The sequence below is a fragment of the Mixophyes fleayi genome, chromosome 10 (genome assembly GCF_038048845.1).
Source record: "Mixophyes fleayi isolate aMixFle1 chromosome 10, aMixFle1.hap1, whole genome shotgun sequence".
In the NCBI taxonomy this organism is placed as follows: domain Eukaryota; kingdom Metazoa; phylum Chordata; class Amphibia; order Anura; family Limnodynastidae; genus Mixophyes; species Mixophyes fleayi.
This window is the reverse complement of record NC_134411.1, coordinates 6,660,725-6,677,170: the sequence shown is the minus strand read 5'-3', so window position 1 is coordinate 6,677,170 and position 16,446 is coordinate 6,660,725. Positions and strand designations below refer to the sequence as shown.

At 45.2% G+C, this 16,446-nt stretch overlaps 1 protein-coding gene across 1 annotated transcript in view; it reads right to left on the bottom strand.

Annotated features, from left to right (window-relative positions):
- LOC142103646 (pre-mRNA-processing factor 39-like) overlaps positions 1-16,446 on the bottom strand; it is a 39,871-nt gene that overhangs the window by 5,104 nt on the left and 18,321 nt on the right. The window contains exons 7-10 of the mRNA XM_075187751.1: positions 10,801-10,905; positions 10,544-10,708; positions 9,753-9,879; positions 9,278-9,546 (exon numbers count right to left, since the gene is read on the bottom strand). Of these exons, the coding sequence (XP_075043852.1) occupies positions 9,278-9,546; positions 9,753-9,879; positions 10,544-10,708; positions 10,801-10,905 (666 nt within the window). The remainder of the gene's footprint in view (positions 1-9,277; positions 9,547-9,752; positions 9,880-10,543; positions 10,709-10,800; positions 10,906-16,446) is intronic.

The window sequence follows — 16,446 nt, the reverse complement described above, 5'->3', positions numbered from 1 at the left end:
TTGGTAAATTGTGATGGAACATTGTGAAAGGGTTCTGTGATAAACTGTATACACGTCAGTGACGGAAACACACATTTAGGGGTAAATAATCTGGGCACCAACAGTTAGATTCAAACATTTAGGCACTAGTTTGTGTTGTCCATTTGGGCTCCAAGTTCTTTTGGGGATTAGAGGACTGAGGTCAGGTTAGGGACCCAAACAAATATAGCCAGAATGAAGGAGACATAAAATTGAGAGAGGAGTAGAGTGTTATTGTCCCGGGACCTCCCTTCCCCTCATCAGTATAAATCAGTCTCTAATATCTAACCATAATCCACAGACAGGGTTCACAACTCATAATTCCAGTAAATTTCAGACCAAATGGGCTCCTCCACAAATACCACACTGGGCCTAATTCATTTAGGGAAGTTAAGCAAAAGTAAGTAAGGCAAAACCATATTGCATTAGAGGGGGAGGTACATTTAAAAAGTGATGGCAGATATATATTGGGGTAGGGCATGTCCTAGATCAACTTGAAAGCTTAGTTGTACATAGAAATTTAACCTATTTGTGTGCTACATGAAAAAACAGCCAGTATTTTCCTTATGCACAAAATAATAAACTCATTTGCATCCCTTGCATTGCAACATGATTTTGTCCCCCCCCAAAAAAAACAAAAAACTTACTCAATTTTTTGCTTAACTTTCCTTAATGAATCAGGCCCACTATCTCTAGTGTAGCTTCAACATAAGAGTTAACTATTTCTAAACTGTACTGTTTTAAAAAGAGACTATAAACTCAAAAATGTTACTAATTAATTTAATAATGCGCACACGGGGGAATATGTATGCTCAACAATAATTATCGGTATCCCTTCACGCAGGCTATTTTGTCTCGTCCATTCTGGACCTGGACACAGCCTACAATGACACCCCACACTCAATGTTGTCATACATAAGCCATGCAAACAGGCCGTGCCTCCAAGCTATTGTATGATGAGAGATTTATCAGAAAGGAAGCTATGTTGACTGTGGTGACCCTCTGCAAGCAGACTTACTAGCATCATCATAGGAAGTAGGCAAAGACTTCGGACAAGAACATTGTTATGCATTTATCCGGTAATATTTAAATTAGACAAATACAATGGGAACATAAAAATGATAATGCAATGAGAGTCCATTTAATAGATGATGAATAGAGACAGGGTTCTGGAGGCTGGTTGTCAAGGTAGTCTGTTGTAATAAAGGGGTCACAGGAGAGGGATACGTAATGAATGCTTTAGTTACTGTAGAAAAATTCAGCTGTGACTGCCAAAATGGGTTACAAATATTGGAATGTTAAGAGTGTTTTATTCATTAAGGTTTTCACAATGTACTGGAACAGGGAACTCTCTTTCTGCGGTGTTGCACAAATGAAAATGATATAGATACATTTAATCCCTATACAGATATGAGGCCTCTCATCCAGAATGTGTAGATTTGTGGATACATAGATTTATTTATTTATGATCAATTCTGTTTTATAAAGCCATCAGTGGGCACATATGATAAGTCACCATCAGAGGGACACAGGGCACTTCTCAGAAAAAAGTAGGCCCATAAGTGGGTTCATTTTCTCCCCTTAATTTAAGAGAAGCATAGCAATAAGGGGCAAAATGAAGCAACTAGTGGTTCTGAAAGGGTACAAAATGGTCAAACATATAACCACTATGTGGCTGGGCACATACTCATATCAGCCAGAGCCGCAATAGCTCAAAGCTGGAAATCCCCCTTGGTTCCATCTCTTACCAAAATCATCAGCAAAGTACAACACAGCTATGAGATGGAAACCATAGGCTTTAACTTTTCCTCAAGAGCTTCCTCGCCCCTGGTTAAATGGTTCACATGGTACGAATTCTTTTCAAAGTATAGACCTGTGTCTGCCACCTAAATCTCCCATGCTGTGTACCCCTCTGGAGGGTAGATGTCCCGTTCTCAAAATGTGCCTTTATGGTTGATTGGGGTCAATACGGCCGGTCTCCGACTCCTGCCCCCCTGTCTGTCTCCCTCCTCCTCCCCCTTGAAGTCTTTGTCTTATGTGTACTTGAATGTTTCCTGTGTTATTTATTGTTTTTTGTTACTTTTTTGATGGTTTATGGGCAGTTCTGTTTGAGTTATTGGATCTACATTATGCACTGTACTCTGTGGTAACTGCTATGTTTGTTACATATTCTTTTACTAAAAACTTAATAAAAACCTTTTGAGAAAAAAATAATTTAAAAAAATGGTCAAACATGCCCAACAGTTTCCGATTAGGAATTAGTCTTGTCAAGTGCCCAGCTAGGTGTAATATACAACCAATCATACGTGCCCACCTGCAGAAATGACGGAGAAAAAGGTTTTCTGTAATTTAAATTCATCAAAAACAAATGCAGAAGGCAAACAGACACTCACTTCACACTTGTTTGCAAAAGCCTCTTAGCGCTGGTTTATTGCACAGTTTAGAAAGAGCAAACCTCCTTCAGGTATTATGTGGTGTGATGAGTGAAGGTTCAAACAGCATATATGCTGCCCAAGCCATTCCCCATCTCATTACCTCGTGCAGCAGTGCTCCTCACAGTGTGACACGCAGCAATCATGTCTGTGTACAGAGCAGCAATTATTTACTTTTTTCCCTTTTTTCTGAGCTTTGTGGAGATCAAGCCACTGAATAAAAACTCCCATACCTGGCCCACTACCCTGTGCCTGCCTGAAGTCTTTTTTTTACTCAGTATTGACCGGGTGTACGGGTCCTTTCTACCAGCCTGGCTACTTGCTTACCTTCTTGCTCTGTGGCCTGACCCAACCCTCTAAAATGACTTGGTTCTAATTATGTAATTGTGTCCCTCTGGACCCTGAGCTACACCCTGTGGAACAACCGGGCTCCCCTCACCTGTACCACCTGCTTATCCTCCCCTGCCCCCCTTACCAAAATGCCTAAAGGCAAAAAATCTGCAGGGGGAGACCTTCTCCCCTACCTTTCCAAGCAAAAAAACCAGACTAGACCTGGTGAACACTCTGATTCAGGATCTGACGAAGACGATTGCTCTCCTATCACCCGCCGGGACTTCTTGTCCCTCCTCAGAGAGGTGAAAGACGTCAAAACCTCGGTACAGGCCCTCCTCTCCCTGAAGACGGATATCGTGAATATTGGAAACAGAACAGACCATCTGGAACACCGTGTCGAAGAGGTGGTGACGTACCAGCAAACACATGATACGGATCTGGACCAGATCCGCCAAGACATCCTCCAGCTGCAGGAGGGCCAGGAGGACCAGGACAACAGAGCCAGACGCAACAACATGAGAATTCGGGGGATACCTGAAAGTGTGGAGTCTGCCCACTTGGAACTCTACCTCAAAAAGCTCTTCACACAACTTTCCCCCCAAATCCCGGAGGAACAACTCTTACTGGACCGGGCCCATCGTGCACTCAGACCTCGCGCTCAGGACCCGTCTCAACCCAGGGACGTTATCCTTAGAATGCATTATTTCACAGCAAAAGAGGCTGTTATGCGGGAAGCACGCCGACTCCCTTCAATTACCTACGATAATGCCACCCTCCAGATCTTCCAAGACCTCTCCCCACTCACTCTGGCCAAACGAAGGGACTTCAAACCGATAACTGCACTTCTCCGCCAAAAAGAAATCAAGTATCGCTGGGGTTTCCCCTTTCGCCTCCTAATCTGGCACCAAGGTTCTATGCTCATGGCCAGAACCCTTCCTGAGGCACAAGCTCTACTTCCCAACCTTGGCATCACTACAGGACTCCCCGTCCTCCCTGTACCCTCTCCCCTCCCCCAGAGGGCGTCTAAACAGCCGACGCGTCAACCTCCCAGGACCGAGTGGAACACGATCCCACCGGCCTCATCATCTTCTCCACGACCCACCGAAACTTCTGGGACTTGACTTGCAGCACCAGGTTTTTGTCTTGTGTTTCTTTTCCCAAAATTTTTTTTTATATAAATTGTTTTCTTTTTCTTTGTTGCAATATTTGCCCCCTTATACTAATGGTGTGGGGCTATGATACCTGAAAGTCTCACTGTATCTAGTCGCAATGTTTTGCAGGTTATCACAGTTGTATTATTTACCTGTTGGTCTGTTCCTGATGTTCTTGGTTTCGTTATAACTATGCTGCTGGATCCCGGCTCCCTTCGGATGCCTCCCCTATGAGGGGGCGCGTCCTGGGGCGCCTAGGATCCCCAACTTATACCATGTTAGGTTATGTTACACAATGTTAAGCCAATGTTAACCAGAGCTACCACTCTCCTCACATCCACCTTGGGGTGACTGTGAAATACGGCCGGGGACACCCCACTCGAGCCGTGAATTTGTTGTTCAAAGAAACTGTTGTGCTCTGCTAATTTTTTCTCCTTTTTTTTTTTTTTCTCCTCTTTGATATTACTTAACTCTCACACTACTTTCTCCTACCTCATTGACTCCCCTCAACTGCCTCCCCTCTTATTTCCCGATGCAACACCCCCCCACCCCCGGGAATACATTTCCTACCCTCCATTTTGCCTTGGGAATATGCCCCCCCCCCCCCCCCATTCTCGCCCACACGGTTCTTCCACTCGTGAATTCCTGCTACCTTTGCTAATATTTACAATATCTCAGGTGAACCAGAGGGATGCACACCTAGAGCCTAGCTCATCGCTCCCCGGTGATGTACCCTCTCGCGACCTCGCCACGCCTCCCTAGAGCCTACGGCTCTTTTGCTGACCTATGTGCTTCCCCAGCGCATAGTTTTCCTTCCCATTGTCGGCACTACAGGTCCCGGCCTATTTCGCCGAGTGACCATACACCCCCCCCTTCCTCTCCCACTCCCCCTCCAAACCCTCCCCCTCTCCTATTTGACCACTCTGTGTTGGATCTTCTCCTGATCTTCCTCCTCCTCGCTGCACATGGGCTTTAGAGCACTCTCCTTTAATGTTAAAGGGTTGAATAGCCCCCAGAAAAGGGGTAAGCTTTTCGCTACCCTAAAACTTCATAAGGGCGATTTAATTTTTTTACAAGAGACTCATTTTCAACATAACTCCCATCCAGAACTCCGTTCCAAAGCATACCCCATCTCATACCATGCTTGCGATCACTCAACCAAAAAACGAGGGGTGGCGACTTTGTTTGCCCGCCATTTGACATATGAACACATTGACTCCCTTATAGACAAAGAAGGCCGATACCTCATCTTGGTGGGTAGACTTAACAACAAACTATGTACGTTAGTTAATGTTTATGCTCCCAATCAGCATCAGAACCGCTTTTTTTCCAAATTAGATGTATTGCTGTCCCGTATTCGTCAGGGGGACCTTATCGTAGCGGGAGATTTCAATGCTGTCTTGAATCAATCCTTGGATCGTTCCCCCCCTGTGGCTGCCCCCCCTAATACTTCTGACCCCCTATCCTCTAAATCTCTCCTCAGTCTCATGAAATCCCAGCTTCTCTACGACTCCTGGCGAGTGAAGGAACCGTCCTCTCGGGACTATACATATTACTCCCCACCACACCACTCATACTCACGCATTGATATGATCCTGCTCAGCCACAACCTCGCATTAAACATCCAGACGGCCCAAATTCACCCAATGATTTGGTCTGACCACTCCCCTATATCTATAGATCTATGCGGCCTCCCAGACCGACCCCGCCCCATGACCTGGCGTCTTAATGACTCCCTGCTCCATAATGCGGATATAATCTCCCAGCTCGGGGCTCACCTCGAAGATTACTTTGAGCTCAACGACCACCCAGATATCTCTAGGGCCACTCTATGGACAGCGCACAAGGCAGTCCTGAGGGGTCACCTGCTTAGCATTGCCTCCAGATGGAAGAAGGAAACCCATATCATGACCAATAAATTATCTCTTGAACTACAATCTCTAGAAGCCAAACACAAGGCTTCTCCAGACCCTTCCATTCTGCTAGCCCTCCGCGAGACTAAGGCCCAATTAGATCTTCTCCTCTCCAAGCAGGTAGCCAAACGCCTTAAATGGCTCCGGCAATCCTTCTACGAAAAGGGGGATAAGGCAGATAAAATTCTCGCTGCACGGCTCCGTTCAGAAAGGTCCCACAAAAATATCATATCAATCCGTGATTCTAAGAATCAGCTCCTCCATAACCCCGCTGCCATTAGAGAGGCTTTCCAGCAATATTACTCCGCCCTATACAATCTCCCATCTCCCCCTGCCTCCAACCCGCAGCAGTCTAACTCCTCGTTGATATCAGACTTCCTAGCTAAATCTAAACTTCCCAAATTATCCCCTCAGGCCCTACAATTCCTCAACGAGGAAATTACATTGGAGGAAATTCTGCTTACTATCAAATCCCAAAAGAATGGAAAATCTCCAGGCCCAGACGGATTCACCGCAGCTTATTATAAAAAATTTTCGAGTGTGCTTGCCCCTCACCTGCTCTCCCTGTACAATGGTGTCCTACAGGGAACCCCCTTCCCACCTGAAATGCTTGAAGCTAGAATTGTAGTGATCCCAAAAGAGGGGAAGGACCCACTTCATTGTTCCAGCTACAGACCCATCTCCCTTCTCAACCTGGATCTAAAGATCTTCGCTAAAATCCTAGCAAACCGCTTAAACATATTCCTCCCCTCGTTGATCCACTATGACCAGGTGGGATTTATTCCGGGCCGCCAGGCGAGGGACAACACCAGAAGAGCCATTGATATCATACACATTGCAAACACCAGGAGATCCCCCACTATAATCCTCTCTCTGGACGCTGAAAAAGCGTTCGATAGGATCTCTTGGGGTTTCATGAACGCGGCTCTTGAGGCCTTTGGCTTCGCTGGCAACTTCCTCACTGGCGTCCTGGCACTATATTCCTCACCCTCAGCTAAAGTCCTGATTAACGGGGTACCCTCAAACCCGTTAGCCATCCAAAACGGCACGAGGCAGGGCTGTCCCCTCTCTCCCCTTATTTTCGCTCTGGTGATTGAACCACTGGCCTCTCAAATTCGCCATGACCCTAGCATTTCTGGTGTGCAGGTGGGGGACATCAACTCTAAAATTTCGCTTTTTGCGGACGATGTCCTGCTCTCACTCTCCCAACCAACGATTTCCCTACCTAACCTGTATAACGCTCTCCAGGCCTATGGTGACGTATCCAACTATAAAATAAACTATACAAAATCAGAGGCCCTACTGCTCCATGTCTCCCCTCAGGAGGCCGAAGTGTTACGGTCCTCTTTCAAATTCAAGTGGCAGACCAGGAAAATAAAATATCTGGGAGTCTACCTCACATCCCGATACGACCTCCTCTACCAAGAAAATTTCCCACCTCTCTTCGCCAAAACGCAATCTGATTTGGCTTCCTGGAACCGCCTTATTATCTCGTGGCTGGGCAGGATCATCGCAGTAAAAATGAATATCATACCCAAATGGCTGTATCTCTTCCAAACCCTACCAGTTCCTGTCCCTGCCACCCTCCTATCCAACATCCAGAAGGCCCTCACTCGGTTTATCTGGAACCATAGGCCCCCACGGGTATCGGTGGCTGTCCTGAAGAAGCCTATTCCCGGTGGTGGGAGGGGTCTACCCGATATTAAGATGTACTACCTAGCTTCTCACTTCTCTCAAATTGTTGCATCATATGCCCCCTCAGGTTCCATGTCATGGCTGGACCTAGAGGCGGCGCACACTGCCCTCCCTGATCTGACACCACTTTGGGGCTTATCCCCTATACACCGCCCCTCGCCCTCCAAACTCCTTCCCACCATCAAATTTGATATTAAGATTTGGGATTCCTACTCCTTTAAATTAAAGCTTACATCTGCCCTCTCTCCCCTGACCCCCATCTGGTTTAACCCCATATTCCCTCCCGGCCTCTCTAGATTGAGACACCGTCTCTGGACTCAGGCCGGCCTTAAATTTCCATCAGATTTCTCGAAACAGGGCCAGTGGCTTCCGCTAGCTGAGCTCCAGTTACACTCCCCAGGCCGGACGCTTAGCCCCTTTGAGTTCTTTCAAATCAGCCATTTTTTGCGATCCCTACCACCCAACTCTATACTGCGTCCCCTCACTCCATTTGAGAACCTATGCAAACGCCACCCCATGTCCAAGGGCATGATATCACAACTTTATAGTATCTTTCTCAATTCCACTCTTCACCCTCAGCTCCCCCACGAAGTTGAGTGGGAGAGAGATCTCGGCCCTCCACCAGATGAGGAGGCCTGGGAGGACATGAGACTGGGGATAGCCAAAAGCTCTATATCGACCAGACTAAAAGAAACATCCTATAAAATTTACTATCGCTGGTATTATACCCCCACCCGACTTCATGCAATGTTCCCCTCCACGTCGCCGGACTGCTGGCGGAACTGCGGCCACAGGGGTTCTATGCTACATATCTGGTGGACTTGTCCAATTATCGCTCCCTTCTGGGACGCGATCCATGGCTTTATCAATACTTTATTTGAGATTCCTGTTGCAAGGGACCCCTGGATCTTTCTCCTATGTTATCCTCCCCCGGATCTTGATAAATTCGCCAAAAAACTGACGGCCCACATCCTCACAGCCGCCAAATCTCTTATTGCCCTCAACTGGAAGCGTGCTTCCTCTCCAACTTTTTCGGCCCTTAAAAAACAAATTTGGAATGTGGCAGCAATGGAGGAGATCACCTACCACCTACACGATAGAGGTTACGCTTTCACTCAAGTCTGGGCTCCATGGCAAATGGCGGCAAGCGCGTTTCCCTCTGATACCTGATTCCCTCGTGATGGCCCATGTGTGGCGAGAGAGTCCCTGCTCCTGCTCTACCAACCCCTAACCCTCTAACACACATTTATTACCTTCCCCATGACTGTACCCCTGCCTAACTTTTGTGGTCTTCCTTCCCACCCCCCCTCTCTTACAACCCCCCCCCCCCCAATACTACTTTGATGCTGTCTGTTCTATGTATGATAAAGCAAGAAATAATATAAAAAAAAAAAACTGGTCACTTTACAGCTTAAGTTCCCTGTGGATGTCCTTCCAGGATCTCAGTACAATGTAAATGTTTTCCTATGCACACACTGTAACTTTCAGATTTTGTATCTTGTATACCTTGTATCGCTTGACCACTCAAAATAAAGAATTATAAAAAAAAAAAAACTCCCATACCTGTATTACATTTCTAAAATGGATATCTCTGTATGACGGAACTATAGAAAAATATAACATTGTTTCTGGAGACTATATAGGAGCACCTCTATGTAGCAACATTTTCTGAAAGTTAGTAGCTCCAGACAGATCAAACAGATGAATATTTCCAACGCATGTTGTGCCTGCTTACCGGGTGCTTCTGCAGAGCTTCAATGATAACTTCTCTTGCCTTCTCGGGATCTCTCTGGAGTTTTAGTAGTAGTCGTGCAAGCTTGACAGCATAAAACACTACCAGCTCTGTGCCTGCACTCATCTGCACAGCTTCCTTCAGCAGCCTCTCTGCCCCCTGCAGATTTCCATGTCTCCGTTCCAAACTTACGCGCTTTAGACGCACCATGGCCAAACCAGGCATCACACTCTCCAGATTACATAAGACAGCACGGGCAGAGTCCACATTTCCTAGAAGGAGGAGACCATTAGAACAAGGAAAAGGAACAGAAATGTCTTACACCGCCAAGGCTGGAGACATAACCTGGTTCTAATTAAAGTGTGGGTTACTCAGGGCTGGACATAACATGAACATACTACAACACATTTATCGCTGGCTAGACAGGACACAAAGCCAGGTTACTCTAGCAGTGACTCCAGCATAATATCAGACGTACCATGTTTCTCTTCAAACACTGCCCAGTGAAGATGTAGATTAACATTCACTGGCAAATGGATTCGGCAAGCTCTCTCAAATACAGAACGAGTGACTTCCACAGAATGGCCCTCCATATATCGTGCATACTGTATAGAGATACACCTCATTAATAAAGTTATTTATTAACAATCTGATAATTCATCTGTACGATAAGACAAAAGATGTGGACATAAGAAACATAAGCTCCATGACTGGCACAACAGCACTTAGCTATCAGTCTTGTTATGTTTACCCTGTGACATGTAATATCAAAGTACAGGTGTGGGATCAATTGTCCAGAATGCTTTAGGATTTGGGCATTTCCAGATAAGGAGCTTTTCCATAATATGGAGCATCAACATCTAAAATATATTAAAGTTCATTTAAAAATCCTCCTTGTATTTCCCCACATCCTTAGCATCCCTTTACTCATTAAACCTGTTGAGCAGTGCTCCTCACAGTGATTGTAGGAGGGTAATGCGTTTGCGAATATTAGATCCCATGTCTATATATGTAGGTGATCTATTATGCAGAATGCTTGGAATTAAATCTGTAAAGACACTTATTTACGGTTTTGAACTCTGGTTTTTGAATTTTTCTGTAAAACGGTTTTCCGAATAAAAGATCCTATGCCTGTAATCAACAGTAGTAGAGTGCACGTTTTGCAAAACATGGACATCGTACTGTAATTTACATCTGACATTAAAAAAAACAAAAACTTATCAATGCCTCAGCACTGGCAATCTCTTAAAAATAGAAAACGAGGCTTACCGCCAGCCAGAATTCTTCATACAAAGCACAGGTCATCAGACAGCGCTCAAACAGTATCACTATTCGTTCTTGGTGACCCTGAGATATCTCAAAGTCCAGATATTTTCTCCAGTTTTGTAGCTGCTTAATCTTTAGTGGCGAGGAAGAGAAATAACGGCATTTGATCTGGATGAAGGAGAAATGAACAAAGCAAATTAGGACATGATTTATTTAAAAGGACATGTATCTTTGAGATATATGAATGAATGGCAACATACCGCTTCTTCAAATACAATGCGTTTTTTAACTTCTGCCTCATTTAAGAGATGTAACTGTTCCCTTGTGTTTATAATGTGCTTCCGAATCGTGTCTAGATCAGAATCCTAAAAAAACAAAAACACAAAAACAAAACAAACTTTAATGAATAACACTAAGGTCCTCCATGCTGATGAGCAGGGCCTATTTAAAGTGCATCTGTAGCTTACAATCAGGCAAGACGGTTCCGCAGTGCCCCAATACAGTCACTCGTTCCTAGTAATTAGGCTGCATACTCAAATACAGTCACCAAACAAAATGTCTGCCTCTACTGTGTGAAGACAAATGCATTTTGGTTTTATTTTAAGAGGGTAGAACATACTCCACAATATTTATCATAATCATTATTATTTTTATTAGGCCAGTGACAGTTGCCATATTGTTTTATTCAGCAAAAAAATATATTACACACACATAGAAAGAAAAATATGAATGAAGGAAATAGAGGAATGTATTTACATCATGTGGACATCCAGGTGCATGTGTGTCGTTTACCTGGGGAAGAGATGGCACCAGAATGCGCTAGAAGGAGGCAAGCTGGCGGAGGTAGTGTTATGCTCTGGGCAATGTTCTCCTGGGAAACCTTGGGTCCTGGCATTCATGTGGATGTTACTTTGACATGTACCAGCTTTCTAAACATTGCTGCAGACCAAGTACACCCCTTCATGGTAACTGTATTCCTTGATGGCAGGGGCAATCTTGCATTGGGTTAAAGCGCTCTGCCACACTGCAAAAATTGTTCAGGAATGGTTTGAGGAACGTGACAAAGAGTTCAAGGTGTTGATTTAGTCTCCAATTCCCCAGATATAAATCGATTGAGCATTTGAGGGATGTGCTGGAAAAATAGGATTTTTATACTTATGCAAAATCCATTTCTCCTAGTTCATTGGGGGACACTGGGATATAGTGTAGTAAGATAGGCATGTGGCACTTTGAGAAAGTTGTTAGTTAGCGCTAAATTCCTTCCCCTCTATACTCCCCTTCCTGTTAAGGCTTCAGTTTATGTTTAGCCAAGCCCCACAGGCAAGGACACACTAGAGAGAAAAAAATAACAGAAAAGAAAAAGAACAACATTATCTTGAACTAAAAAAAACAAAAAAAAAACACAACATGTCAAACAAAAAGTGAAACTAGAGCATCAAGGGTTGGCGCCCAGAGTCCCCCCCAATGGACTAGGGGAAACGGATGTTACATAAGTATAAAAATCTTATTTTCTCCCACATCCTTATTGGGGGATACCGGGGACATTGGAGACATCCCCAAGCCTACATCACAAGTTGGGCACACTCAGGAGAAACGGCATGAGGCACCTTTCTCCCAAAACTTGTATAGCCTGGTGCAAACACATGAAACTTGTAAAACCGAGCCAACTTGTGAACGGAGGACCAAGGGGCTGCCCCACACTGCTCAGTCGAGGCACCATACTGTGCCACCAAGGAAGCACTCAACAACCTCGTGGAGTGAGCCCAAATATTATCTGGAACAGACTGTCAGCCCCATTAGAAGCCTGACGAATTACAGCCATTATCCACCAAGGACCTTAGAGGTTGACCAGCCTCTTTTGTGCACCATAGAGGACCGAAAGATCCTCCATCTTGCGCACATCTCGAGTCCTTCGCACATATGTACACAGAGCGCAGTCTACACCTAGAAAAAGAGAAACTTCGTCCTCCAAAGACAGACATTTGGTCAGGGCAGGGATAACAATGTCCAGATTTATGTGGAATCTAGACACCACCTTAGGGAGGAAGGAAGGAACTGCCCTATCCTCATGAAAAACAAGAAGATGAGACTTACATGATAATACTGCAAGCTCTGAAACTCTTCTAGTGGACGAGATGGCCAAGAGGAAGACTGTTTTCTAAGTCAAAAACTTTAAATCCACAGTATCTGAGGGTTAAAACGGGGAATGCTGTAAAGCAACAGTTAAATCCCAAGGAGCTACCGGAGGAACATATGGAGGCTGAATATGAAGCATCCCCTGAATGAAAGTTTGAACATCAGGTATTATAGCAAGTCTTCTTTGAAAGAAGACCAAAAGAGCAGACACCGGACCCTTAAGTGAACTAAGGCGCAAACTAACATCCAGTTCATCCTGCAAGAACATAAGCTACCTGGAGAATCGAAAAGAGGTAAGGTACTCCTTTTCACACCAGGTAATATATGTCCTCCGGACACTACGATATATTTTAGCTGAACCAGGGTTGCGAGTCCAAAGCATGGTTTGCACCACACACTCGGACAAATCCTCAGCCACCAGAATGATCAGAACACCCTCTCTCTTTACCTTTTTTAAGACTGGCCCGAACGAACAGTCAGGTTTTGAACAAGAAACAAGTAGGAATAAAAACCCAAACAATTTTTTTGTGATTCCTGAAAAGGAATAACTACTCTGAAAGAATTCAGGGAGTGGATGGTCTCTCGCAGGGCCAGTCTCTTTCTCAGACATGCGGGAAGCCCTGTGAACAAGAACCGTCTGGGAGGATATCGATCATGTACCCCTGGTCTATAATTACCCATACCCAGGAATCTGTGGTAGACTGTAACCACCGACAGCTGAATAGAAGACGACAGTGGACCCTAAATGGGCAGAATGCCTGTCACGCTGTCTGCTTGTCTGTTGATTTAGCAGCTGGATGCTGAGCAGACCAGACCGGCCGACCACGCTGGAAACCATCACTGGGGGCGGACGACTGACTTCTGGAGTACTGACCTGTGAAGTACAGACCTAGAGACCTGCCTGGAGATTGAAAGGACCGAAACCTGGACATCTTGGGTTTTCAAGCACTGACAGGAAGAAAGGTACCTCTTGTTGCCTGACTGATAATGGTGTCAAGCTGAAGGTCAAACAAAACACCACCAGAAAGAGGAAGTGTTTCAAGAGTCTTTTTAGACTGAACATCGGCCTCCCAAGAATCAAGCCAGAGAGTCTGACAAGCAGAGACTACAGAGATCCATGCCCCAAATCAGTTCCGCGTCCAGGGCCACCTCTGCCAAGAAATCCGTTGACCTCTGAATCTGTTCCACAAAAGGAGGCAGTTCATAGGACGGCTCCCAGCCAAAAAAAAAACCTCTGACAGTTGTTCTGACCAGCGTTCCACAGCTTTGTTAACCCACTTAATCTTAATTACATACTGGTATGTGAAAAATATTAAATTAAGAAAAGACAAACAACAAAAAATAAACACAAAAAAGGAAATTGGTTTGATTTACCTGTTTTTTTTATTTTTGTTATTTGACTGTTCTTAATTTAATATTTTTCACATACCAGTATGTAATTAAGATTGACTAAAGTATTCCTTTTAATATACATATTTGTTCTGTTGTCACTATCTGTCTTAACTGGTATCTCCAATTATATTCTTCCTATACACCATAAGAGGATCGATATATATTCCATTCATTTTAGACAAATCTCATACATAACACCTTTACATACTCTATAGGTCAATACCGATGCACTGGGTATACCACTTTTTTCCTCTGATAGTTAGCCCAATTGGTGGGAGGGTAACCCAACTTGCCCCATCAGCATCATAAGTTGTCCTCATTACAGGCAGCGCTTGGAAAGCCCACTTTAAATCCTCCAATTAGGAAGAGGGAAGAGACAAACAAATCTCTGAATTATGCAAAGAGAGAAAGCTCCGCAGTCTCAAAGCCCAGAAGAGAGGGCCTAACAACAACATGCCTAGAAGATAAACAGCCAATATGCAGAGCAAAGGAAGGGAGTGCAGTGTCCACCAAAGGACTCAGAGAAATGGATTTTATGGTGAGTAAAAAATCCTTTTTTCTCTTTCCTGCCACTGGGGGACAATGGGAACATACCAAAGCTGCCCCTAAGGGAGGGATTGCTCTGAAACAACTGCAAATAACACCATGCAGCCAAAGCACACAGTATGAGATGCAAAAAAATAACCCAGATATAGCAACAGACCACACAATGACCCAGAACAACAGAGTTGGCTGAAGCAATAACAAGCGCCACCCAGAAAGCAACCACTGCCCTGGGTAAAGGAGAATAGAATGCAACCGGCATTGGTCTAGCCCCACAAGGGAAGCCAAACAAACTTGAAAGGTAGCCAACCAGGCGTGGGCTGGCAGGTTTCGCCCCGGGGGGCGCACAGGCTGCCGCATCACGTGACACGCCGGTGATATTGATAAAATATTTCATCCACGGGGTGGATGATGGGGGGAGGTGGCCGGCCCGAACAGCCGTTAGACTGAGCGGCCCGGGTGCCCGCTGCCCCCCTGTCCAGCCCACCTCTGTAGCCAACCACAATAGAGTGCGCATGTGCCAGCCCCCCTCAGTTTGTGCACACCATACTGTATAGTGGTATAACAAAATGAAAATCCCCCAGGCAAGGGAACCGAACAACATGGAAAATATGTATTCTACACACAGTAATAATTGGGAGAGGAAAAGAACCACACCATAATCACTGTCTGCACAAAAGAAAACCCTGGCCCGTAGGAACACAGTGTCAGAAGCCCCGTCACCAAAACAGACGATAAACAAAGCTGTACCAATCACAACCAATGACCAGAAGAAGGGACATCATACTGAACCAGCCACATCACCCCAGAATCACAGTTAAACAGGGGCTGAAACAACGAGCCGTCCCAAAGAGCACAATATATACTCCCTGAGAGCGCAAGAGACTTGTCATGACATTCAAAAGTCTGGTGACGACCTATGGGAAGGAAGCAAGCTAAAGTGCAAAACCGGACACTTAGAGAGTGCAACTTAAAATAAAAGGAGACACGGAAGCCCCTCCGCTATGTGGACATGGAGGTAGTCACTTTACATGTCCAGAGAGGCAAGGAACTCCTCTTCTCGCCAAGCCGGCGAACACAGAGTATAAGAACCACAGGTAGTGAAAGCAGCTCCTGCCCTTTTGAAGGAACGGAAGGACGCAAACCTAGGCTGTCTCGGTGTAATATCGCTTGCGGGCATAAACGATGGCCAATTATGTAGCCCCAGCCTGAATACCCATGAACAACCAGTCCAGAGTCTTGAAAAGGCTGAACAAATGCTTGCTGCTGCACGTGCAGATTTAAGGAAAAAGGTCATTACCCCTACTGACCCGGAGCAAGGCTGCTCGCTGGCATTGTAGTGGTTCTAGAGAGGCGGCAACAGGAGAATCTACCCTGGCAGCATACCGTCATTAATAGACTCTTCTGACGGTAAGGGGGAAAACAATTTAAAAAAAAAGTTTTTCCTTTTTAAAAACACTGTCATATCTCACAACTAAATCCTACAGATTAACCGTCATCATCACCATTTATTTATATTGCGCCACTGATTCCGCAGCGCTGTACAGAGAACTCATTCACATCAGTCCCTGCCCCATTGGGGCTTACAGTCTAAATTCCCTAATATACACACAGACAGACAGAGAGACTAGGGTCAATTTTGATTGCAGCTAATTAACCTACCAGTATGTTTTTGGAGTGTGGGAGGAAACCGGAGCACCCGGAGGAAACCCACGCAAACACAGGGAGAACATACAAACTTCATACAGATAAGGCCATGGTCGGGAATTGAACTCATGACCCCAGTGCTGTGAGGCAGAAGTGCTAACCACTTAGCTACCGTGCTGCCATCATGC